Raw genomic sequence first — 10,990 nt, forward strand, 5'->3', positions numbered from 1 at the left:
TTTTTTCACTTTTACAGGATAAAATAACCTTTATGTTTCCAAAAGTTGCTTTGAGGAATTTGAAATATCACTTTCATTAATTTTCAAACCTACATTGATTTCTCCTGGTTTAATTTCCAGCGGCTCCTTCAGCGACTGCAGCATTTGGACCATGCACTGTTCAAACTTGGAAGGCTGCAAAAATGTCAAAGAAAAAAGGTGAGAAGAATTCAGGAAGATGCAATAAAGATGCACTGAAGGAAATGTTTCAGAGAAAGTCGGACTGAGGGCAGGCTGTAGTTTTTTTTCTGTGGTTTTTACTACAATCAGCTTATAACCTAAACAAACATAAGCAATAAGGAGGTATTACTAGCTCGATAGGACGGTTATAAAGTTACAGAGAGTCTAACATTTGACTAGAACATTTTTCCTAAAAGGAGCTTGTGGTTGATTTAATAACAACAACGTCCCCAGTTCCTGCTGCCACACAGAAACTCTGCACCATCCTGGCAGCTTTGCAAACCAAACACATTCGGTTATATTGTCTAAGGAAAGATGAGACCTTCACCTTCAACACTTCCAAAAACCAACAGACTGGTTCTTTCTTCTTTTTTTTTCTAATTAAAACTAATGAATGTAGACACACAAACTGAGATAGGTTGAATTTGAGATGGAGCTTTGAAATTTTTTTAGAATTCTTTAACTATTCTTTAAACTATTGCATGGGTTAATTTAGTGGAGTTTCTGCCTTTGTGGAGATTAACAACCAGGAAAAAATTGTTGTCTCTGTAAAACTTATCAGTACACCTTCAAAAAAATTGCCTTGTACTAATTTCAACTCCTAAATCCACACAATGTAGGAAGATTGTAATGAGTTTTTCATATTTACTACATTTTGTACACTCCTGTTCAAATCTAAATAATCAAGAAACTCTTTTAATCAGTATTCCACAGAATACTGAAAGGGGTTTTAATCTGATAAGCTTTGGCTCATTTGGTTTTCTTTTCATCAAGAGTGGAGTTGACACTCAAATATTGGCTTTGGGATGTCATAAAAATAAGAATTAACACAAAGTAATTTGAGTAGAATTCGATAAAAGGCACAAAACTCATGTGCAGTAGGAAACTTATATTCATATTATTGCATTTCTACAAAAATGACTACACAATAAAATGTCTTGCTTTTCTTCATAACAAATGGATTCAATTCCAAACTACTAAACTAATCCCTAAACTGTAATGAGATCTGATTAGATTCTATTAAATATAAAGCACTTATATCACAGAATACTAAAAATGAAATTATTACTGAATCAATTGGGGAACTTGGTAATAAAAAAAGTGAAGAAGACTGAGCTGAGTGATGCTGAGCTCGATCATGAATCTACAGCTTCTAGTTCTATGAAACTGAGCATTGCTTGGTGCCGTCGTAACACATTCTTACCAGACTGGTGATTCCCTCGTTATCTACAACCCAATCTTCCTTTTCGGCAAGCCTCTTCACATCTAAATGGGTTAGAAGCACACAGGAAATTACATTGAAGTGTTAAATAATTTACCGAACATGAATCCATTATTTGATACTAAAAACAGAGAATAAGGTGTTTCTGAAGAAAAAAAACAACAAAAAAACACATCATGACAAATACAATTTATCTTTCTGCATAGGGAACAGTTTGCTTGGAGTTGAGTGCGAGCGATGGGACACGGGTTTAGGGAGTTCAGTGAAAACCAGTCACGCTTCTCAAAATGACCATCCCTAACCACAAGTGAAACTGAACATGTCTGGTTTTGGTCTCATAACACTTTCTCCATTATAACCCTGGAGGTTGCTATATATATATATATATATATATATATATATATATATATATATATATATATATATATATATATAAAAACAAAATTGACATTTATTTAAAAAGAAATATATTGCTGATTTTTTTTTATTTTTACAATTTACAACCGAAGAAATTCAAGCAACTTGTGACAAAAAGCTTCATGCAGTAAGAAAACAAAAGTTTTGTTTCTTGCAATATTTTCTTTAACAAATTATTGTTATCCTTCACATCATATAACAGCTGGATAATATGCTTCAGTTTCAGTGACTTCCCTAATTCATTTCCTGTTAAGTATTTTGGGACATCTGTGTTAAAGTGCAACATTCAAATAGTCATTTCTTTTCTTCTAGTATGAAATAGTAAGTAAAGAAAGAAGCAATACATGTTACAAGTTACAATACAAGTTTCAAGATGGGTTGAAACTTGCAACGGATTTTTTTATGTATTTCTAAGCAGTTCTCCATGTGGGATTACCTGAAAAACTATAAAGATATCATACGTCATAGAATATGATTTTATTGCAGTGGCATTATGTTATATCTAAAATTTGAAAAATCTAAAGCTTTCATTTAAATGTCATTTATTTTAAAATGTCCAAGTTTAAAATTCTAGGTAGGCGTTTCTACCTGGAACAGCTCTTATTCTGCAACCAGACCGAAGACTTGTACCTTAATATTTGGGTTTACCACTTGCTTCGCAATTACCATTTTCATCTTTATATTTTTTTGGTTTTATTTTTCATTTCATCACAGTATTATGTTGTGACACTTCAACATTTTTCTTAGTAAAATTATAGTTACTTTTCAACTTCTTAAACTTCTATTTGCAATAGATTTTCCAGTCTGTGCTGAACGACTTGTAGTTATATTTAGTTTGTTGTGGATAATATGTTTCCTGTAATGAAGCTTCAGTTGCTCTTTAACAGCTTTAAACTATTTTGTCACTGCAGATTTAGAGACTTGGGTTGATTCCTTAATTGAGTTCATGAACATTCGTCTTTCCTTGATCCTAAAATCATTAGCCACCAATTAAAGCATTTAGCATATTCTTTGGATGCATATATCTACATTATTTTACTTTAAAAATAGATTTAAGTTTTTGATAACAATAGTTGATTTTTTCTGAAACAAAATTAAATAAGAATGTGTCAAAGTTTTGATTCAGGGGTTAACATAAAGTGCAGATGTTGACTGAAAGTGCAGTGAATGTTGCAGCGTAACTAAAATTCTAAAAAAAACAACTCTGCTCCTCTGTTTCTCTCTGTTCCTACAAAGAGTAATAAAAAATAAACTGTCCGCTTTCAGACATAAAAGGGATTTGATCAGATGCAGCCGGTTGAATGGGGAACCGTTCCCCATTTATTTTCCATCGTCTCACCTTCTGACGTATGGAGCAGAGTCACCATCAGGCAATGGACCCTAAGCTCTAGCAGCAGGTCCTGGATCACCTGCAGCAAATCAATGGGGATCTCCAGAGTCGACAGCGCCTCGTGGCAACCCCTTTGAGAGACGTAAATATTAGACAACCAATAATAATGCGACACAGAGGAAACCCCAACAGGGACTGAGTCCGCTGTCAGGAGGCTTAGGGGGGTGAGAACCTGACAGTATGGATGATCTGAGTAAACCAGGCTCCGGTCAGCTCCGTCTTGTCCTCCCAGCCCCCGTAAACATTAAGCTCTCCTCGTGGCAGAGTGGTGGGGAGAAGAGCACCGCGAATGAGCTTCACAAGCCTGTTTGTCAGCTCCTCAATCATTTTCTACAAAAAAACAAAAAACAAAGAAAAAAAAAACAGATGTGCAAACCTGATATCATAATTTAAAAATTGGAGCTAAATTCTGAGCAAAATCAGAGCCTCGTACTTTAAAATCGTTCTGTCTCTGTCGGGCATTCTTCTTGGATTTTTCCACATGGCCAGATTTCTCTCCAGTCTGCAGGAAAAAAAAATCTTATTTGTAAAGCAGTTAATTAAGAGAATTGCTATGGTAAATGAGGAGACCGTAAACTCAGTGAAACATTTTCTTCCTTAAACAATGGTACCCACTGACAGACAGACAGAGGATAACTTTCCAGTTTGTTTCGCGAGTCTGGAAAAATATAGCGCTTTACATATTTCTGCATCTGGAACAGCTTACGATGTTTTCAATGATATCACTGAGCCCATTATGGTTTAGTTCTGGGAAACATCTTTTGAGATTTAGATCAGGGAAAAAGTTGTTCCTGGAAATGCTGCAAAACATCCATGCCCATCACTACAAATACATATCCAGCATCATCAAGGAATATTACAAAGCATTCCGAGTTCACACGGGTTATAAATCTCATTTAGCAAGTTGAGAGACTCCCCAGGAGGACAGACACTATGAGAATAAAAGAGTGAACAACGCAGAGCTAGAAGACATGTTCACCTTGAAACATGGTGGTGGTAGTATCATCCTGTGGGTAAAGCAATAAATACTAAACTTTTCCCTAGTGGTTCAGTGTAAAGTGTCTTTAAAATGCCTCTGGTTTAGAATAATGACCTTTTTTAAATTGAAAAATCTCATTAGCAAAAAAAAAACATCATATAGAAGCAAATCCATCAACAAAAGCCTAATCCAAGCCGACTTAAGTGGCATTAAACATGTTTTTTCGTGATCAGTATTTTGGATTATTCCAGGGGCTAGAATATAAAAATAGGGGAAAAAATACAGCAGGTTCTTCACTGTAGGCAGGAGGTTTGAATCAAACAGGAAAGGAATATTACAGCATTATCCTTGTTCAATCATCAAAGAATGATATTCCTAAGCTAATATTTTTGATAAATTGAAAAAGGGTGGCTAGGACTGTTGGTTGAAGACTGAAAACATCTGAGCTTCTTAATTTTGATGCACTTATGAGATTTTTTTGTTTTTTATTGTCCCTGGTGCATCGGTGAATCTAACAGTTTTTTTTTATGATGAAGCCATTCATTTAAACTCTAGATGCTTCTGCAGTCATTACCTCGCTGAAAAGACTTCCATTGACGTAGGAGATCCACAGCTTCCAGAAGTTTGGCAGCTGACCAATCACCACGTCCGAGAGTTTCTCCACAAACTGCACCTGCTGTGGGGTTTCAAAGAGCCAGGCTGGAAGAAACAAAAGCTTTTATTCACACAAACTCAAAGCTGTGTCACAATGTGTGGGTAATTACACAACAGACGCCTTCCAGGAAGACAAATATTCTTGTTTGTTTACGGCCATACTGTATTGGTTGATAAGAGGAGATTCCCCTAAGCACTGTATATGACAGAAAGTGTTACACACATAAACACCAGTGTAGGGGCAGGGAAGCCCCTCCACAGCGCCTCGTGTGTGGGTGATTTTGCACTCACTGCTCGGTCGCTGGTAATGCATGCTGCCCCCTCTTTTCAGAGATGAAGACTGGCCGAGTCTGCCAAGCGCTGCCGGGCGGGTATCCCCCTCCAGGTCCAGACCTCCAGCCCCCACTAATGGCAACAGACAGACACATACTTTAGATATTAAATAATCAAATAGCCTATATTTCTAATTCCACATTCCTCAATAAGCTGAGAAGGTTTTCACACCAAACAATCCTTCCTTGTCTTGTCTTTATTTATGTTCTGATCCGGAGCCACAGTTTTGAGAACGTCCAAGTTTTTCCAGGGAGTAAAGTTTTGTATCAGCAGGGGTGAAGTGAGTTTAAAGTGTCTCCACTGTCCTCATTGGCATCCACTAGATGGCACCAGTGAGCCACAGAACTGGATTGAATGATGCAGCACTGCAGCCACATGGTCAAGTCCCATGAAGTGACATAACTTTGGTGAAATTAATCTGGAAGAAAGCTTAAAGTTAACAGCAGGAGGGGTGAAAGTTACCAAACAGGAATGAAAGTGAAACAGCAGCAGAGCTGAGAAGGGAGCAAAGCTGCTGCAGTGAAAATGAAACTCGGGAGACAAGTTCGTGCAAACGCTGCAGAACGCCTACATGGAGTTTGTCTAAACGAAGGGAGACGGATGGCCACATTTCCAAAACATGTGTCTAACACACACACACACACACACACACACACACACACAGAGAAAAGTGCACCAGTGAGTCATCGGCTGAATGCAGTGAACTAGCGAGTATTGAGAAATCCCCCAAACAGAGCAGCAAATGTGGTTTAGATGGCCGTGCACACAACACAGCAACCTAGAAAATGTAAGGAAATTCTCATTTGAGTCAGACCATCTGTAAACACATCTCACACACACACACACAGTTTTCCTGTCTTCTTAAAGGGATGAGCGCTGTTGTTGATCCAGGTGTTGGAAGTAAATGTGGAAGTCTGCAGATTTGAAGCTCTGTTTGCAAAGCTGTGTAGTCAAAATTTAAGTTATGGCTTATGTATCTCCACATTTAAAAAGACCATAACCATAAACTTCAATATATTTTATTTACATTTAAATGTGTAGCTATTTATAGGAAAGATTTTTACTAATGAAAACCATCTCCGATATGCAAATGAATCCCTTTTACTTTGTGATGTCTAAAAAAATAGCAAATTATTTCCTCCAACAAAATCAAAACATTTAACCATCTAATATCGAGCTGTTCAACCTATCAAATCCAAAAATGAAAGGAGTTTTGCACAATTACAAAACCTACTGATGCACAACTGTCTGACGGAGTGAACAGATGAGGCCAAGAAAGTATTTCTCTAGAAGCTACCATGATAGAAACTCTGAAGGAAACAAATTTGGCATTTCTGAAGGATGGAAGGACGACACACATCCCTGAACACTCCACCCCCCCACCAGGAAGTATGGATGTAGCCTGATTATCATGTGGGAATAATAGGTAGATACTAGGGGTGTAAATCACACCCATCATGGCGATTTGATTCAGTATCGATTTCCTGACCCAACGATTCAATTATTTTCGATACTCAAGAATACACCACGCTACGATTCGATTCGATTAATTGGTTCATTTTTTTTCCCCGTTACAGGCTAGACAATGTTTTAAATTTGAAATACATCAAAGAAAGCTGTAATATCGTTATGTATTTTATTTTTGTGAAACAACAGCAAATAACAGAAGTAGAAAAATTGTACTCCACCTATTGCTATTAAAACCTCATTCACTGAAAAATAATAATGCCCCTGAGTTATAGATTCTGAAAGGCTTTGCATCAAAAAATACTGCACAAAATCAGTGCAATGAGCGCAATGCAATACCTCGGCTCCAGAGTGTCGACGTCTCTGTCCCATCCGCAGACACTCTGCTGCACCTCTCCCAAATTGTAGCTGACCGCAGACAGTGCCCCAGACAGGAGGCCAGCTTGTTTTGTTTTTATGACCAAAATTGCGGAAAACAACTCATGAAGTTTGACCAGCTAGAAGAGTGAGGTGCGCGAGAACGCTGAGACCCTTTTTCCACCTGGATTCCCGCTCATTTTCGCCCTCATGTCCCTCCGTTGTCAGACTAACCTCGCCCCCACCTCCTCTCCGCCTCAGCCGTATCTAGACCCACAGTGTGTAGCACAGACCACGCTTCAATATTGGGCATAAATCAAAAATGTCTGTGTCAAGCTTACTGCAACAAACTGCTTTAAGAGTATAACCAGGAAGCGAGGTAGGGGGGCAAAATAGTTTTAGCGCCACCGCAGCACGGGAGGGAGAATTACATCCAGGAGCAAATAGATAAAAATAGACTGGAGGAAAAACATGATTCGATACTCTTGCGGACTTATCGATGCATCGGATCGTCTGCTGTTGGATCGATGCATCGATACAAAACGATTATTATTTACACCCCTCGTAGATACATGGAACTAAATATAAGGCAACTCTAGAATCCTGTGGAAGAGTAATCATCAGAAACCCGCATTATTTTTCTTCCACATGACATTTAAGTGTTCTTTATGTTTGTATGTCCCATAAAATAAAAGATGAAAGCATTAGTTGTAACACCCTTAAAATATGAACTAATACTAGTGTGGAAAACATTGGTGCAATATAAATAAACAAACCTAAAATGCAGCATAAAACTCAAAAGTAGTGTCTTGTTTTAGGTTTTCTATATTACATGTCTTCCTTATTGGGGTGATGTTGTGAAATGCATCCACTTAAGGAGAGAGTTAAACAACATTAAGACAGATCGTTTCAGAAGATTCTTCCTGACGACAGCAATCAACAATTCAACAACTTGTTTAAAAAAAAACAACAGAAAGTTAATAGACTTTTTAAATTCCCTTTGATATCGAGTAATTATTTTTGCATTGAATGACAATGAAACATTCATTTTATAAATGATTTGGGCAGACAGCAGCAGGGCGATTTGCTGGAAGCGTTTAGCCATAAGGAAGCAACTTGTACTGCTACGCCTCTTCACAAGAAAATACTCCAAGTTTGTGGTTTTAATAAAGATGGATGGCTCCATTTTGTATTTAGAACAATTTAGCGAGCGTTTAATGAAGCAACAAATGCTAGAACGGCCTTTGGTCTCATAATCCTGACTTTGAAGCACAGGAGAAGGAAAAAATGATTTAAGCTTTTGCAGATACAACTAACCCGTCACGGTCAGATTGTGATCCCTGCCATGTGTGATTGAACGTGATTCAAGCCGGAAGAGGAAGCAGCAAGCAGAGGGGATGGTGGAGGCACCCCTCAGAGGCTGAAATGTGGCAAGGTGAGCAAGGCGGGGAGGAAGAGTGGGGTAAGGGGAGTGGAGTGGATGTGGTTTTGTGATGATGGCCGTTCAGGCGCTGGCTGGGTGGAGAGACGTTTCATGAGGTTTCACACAGTTAAGACAGTAAACAGCAACCAGGTGTGTGTCAGAGGAGAAAGGAGGGAAGAGGTGAAATGTTAGCAGGAAAGAGAATGACCTAAAGGCTGAAAGACAAAAAAAGGAAATTAAAAACAATCCACTGGACTTTATTTCCAAGTTTGAAGACATTTTGCTTCCCATCCAGGAAGCTTTTTCAATTAAAGATGTCAGGAATAGTGTTGAGTTTGGGGTTCTATACAGTAGCCCTGGCAGTTGGCCTGGCTGCATAGGCGAGGTTCTCCGCTCTCCTGTACAGGACTTCACCTATTCAGCCAGGTCATTTCGATTTGCATGTTTCCAAAACAAAAGCAAGGCTTTGTTGGGCTACCGTATAAAACCTCGAACTCAACGCTATTCCTGACATTTTGAATTAAAAAGCGTCCTGGATGGGAAGCGAAACGTCTTAAAACTTGCAGAGTCCAGTGGATTGTTTTTAATTTTCTTTTTTGGAATAACTATCACCTGGATGACTAAGAATCTTCACCTGCATCAAAGGTGACAAACACTGATAGAAATAACAAGCCAATGAAATACCATAATTCGTTTTGATCAGAGGCCTTGCATATAAAAGATGTGTATGCCTGAAACTTGTGTTCTTCCTTATCATTCCGACCAAAGGTGATAAAAAAAACAGACTTGATGTGAAAATGTGCGGTCATTCACTTAAACTCTGAGCCATGCTTACGCTCAATATTAAGAGGAGAACCTGGTAATGCCAATGGTGAGATGGGTAACTAAGTTAGACAGCTGTGAGGCATTTAGTTGTACTCTATATAAGAATTCAATCGTAGGCTGAATTCTTTATAATTTTTATAAACAGTGTAATATATCCTTGCAATGGTGAGCAATAAATATGCACGAGGACCTGTCACATCAATAAAAAAGTACTGGCACTGCTGAAAGATCATACAAATGGAATTTTTGTGTGCACAACTTCAAATGGAAAGTGTAGTTGGGTGCACATATCTACAACATACAAATAAGAATTATACATTTCATAGAAACAAAAAAAATGACAAATTTTAGCAACATTATTGCAGATCTACCTATTGAAAATGAGCACACTTAATAAAATTAAGACCATTATAGACAACTGTGAGCATTCTCTTCAGAAGACTATTTAACAACCACAATCATAGGCTTCTTTAGATCTGGTGCAAAACAGCTACAGAAAACGCTTCCTGCGCATGGTTCTATAAATCTGTGTTTTTTTTTAGGCTGTAGATCATTTACATTGGTGTATCTACACTTTTAGTATGGGTTTATACAAGAGGAGACCCAAAGCTATACAGGATTATATTCAAACTAATGCAGTCACTTATCACTTTTAAGGAAAATCTTGGCTACTTCACGCTGAAAAAACAGACTCCTATTTATTTTGAGATAAAAGAGGTGTCCGCTGCAGGTTAGTTACACAGACACGTCTATAAATAACATGCATGCATTTTCGTTTTGCTTTAAAATCTTAATAATAATGATTAAGGATCTTAGCAATGAAGTCAACTCGAAACTTCAGCAGGTCAGAAAGGACGACCATTCTTGAAAGAAATTTACGACATTTCTACAGTTTTTCCCAAAACTTGGGTTTAATTTTGATTTTATAAATTTCTACACAAACACTCTTGCTTTGCTTTTGTTGCAGTTTATATTAGGTCTGGGTAATATGGAGCTTAATACGTCAATATTTTTAAACTGCATTGCATTTTCTTTCCATGGAATAAAAAAAAGACACAATTGAAAGTTCAGTGCAGACAAACTGATTTTGATATTTTTTTAAATCTTGATATATTTACATTACTGCTTAGCCCCACCTCTTTTGTACTGGCAAAGACTGAATAATTTAAGGTATTTTCCGATGTTTAAAAAGTTGTACGATTTGTCAATCCAGCCTTAAGATGGAATCTTGAGTCAATAAAATAAGAGCAAAAAAAGACACTGACACATTCTACATGCTACCTAATAGAGTTGTGAAATAAATAATATAGTCAAAAAGATAAACGTGAAACTACATGTAATCTCATTAATTAACACCTAATCCTTTTTGTTTAACTGAATAAGGAGAATTTTGGTTTGGAACAGAAAATTCAGCTTTAAACTTTGAAGATGACTCACAACCACATGGTAGTGCTGCAGTAAAGACCTCATGATTTGAGAAAAAAATCAGGACCAAAGCATACCAAGCTAAAGAAAAGGCCAAGACCCACTAAAGAAAAGGCCAAGACTTAAAGATGGTAAAACCAAATTGAGACCAAAAGTAAACCAGTCTAAGACTAATTTGAATAAAAATTTTATAATCATATTATGTTTTTGCTGATTGTGTTTAAACATGATCTAGCTGTGGTAGCTCATTAGCGAGCTAGCCTAACAGGCACCAGAACA

General features: G+C 37.4%; 1 protein-coding gene across 3 annotated transcripts in view; it reads right to left on the minus strand.

Annotated features, from left to right (window-relative positions):
* exoc2 (exocyst complex component 2) overlaps positions 1-10,990 on the minus strand; it is a 77,716-nt gene that overhangs the window by 12,179 nt on the left and 54,547 nt on the right. For all 3 annotated transcript variants that reach the window (XM_038291690.1, XM_038291688.1, XM_038291689.1), the window contains 7 exons: positions 5,173-5,286; positions 4,802-4,926; positions 3,682-3,750; positions 3,421-3,578; positions 3,198-3,319; positions 1,424-1,485; positions 94-174 (listed from right to left, as the gene is read on the minus strand). In XM_038291690.1, coding sequence (XP_038147618.1) covers positions 94-174; positions 1,424-1,485; positions 3,198-3,319; positions 3,421-3,578; positions 3,682-3,750; positions 4,802-4,926; positions 5,173-5,286 — 731 coding nt within the window. The remainder of the gene's footprint in view (positions 1-93; positions 175-1,423; positions 1,486-3,197; positions 3,320-3,420; positions 3,579-3,681; positions 3,751-4,801; positions 4,927-5,172; positions 5,287-10,990) is intronic.

Source organism: Cyprinodon tularosa, unplaced genomic scaffold (assembly GCF_016077235.1).
Source record: "Cyprinodon tularosa strain WSP-4 unplaced genomic scaffold, ASM1607723v1 ctg30, whole genome shotgun sequence".
Classification (NCBI taxonomy): Eukaryota; Metazoa; Chordata; class Actinopteri; order Cyprinodontiformes; family Cyprinodontidae; genus Cyprinodon; species Cyprinodon tularosa.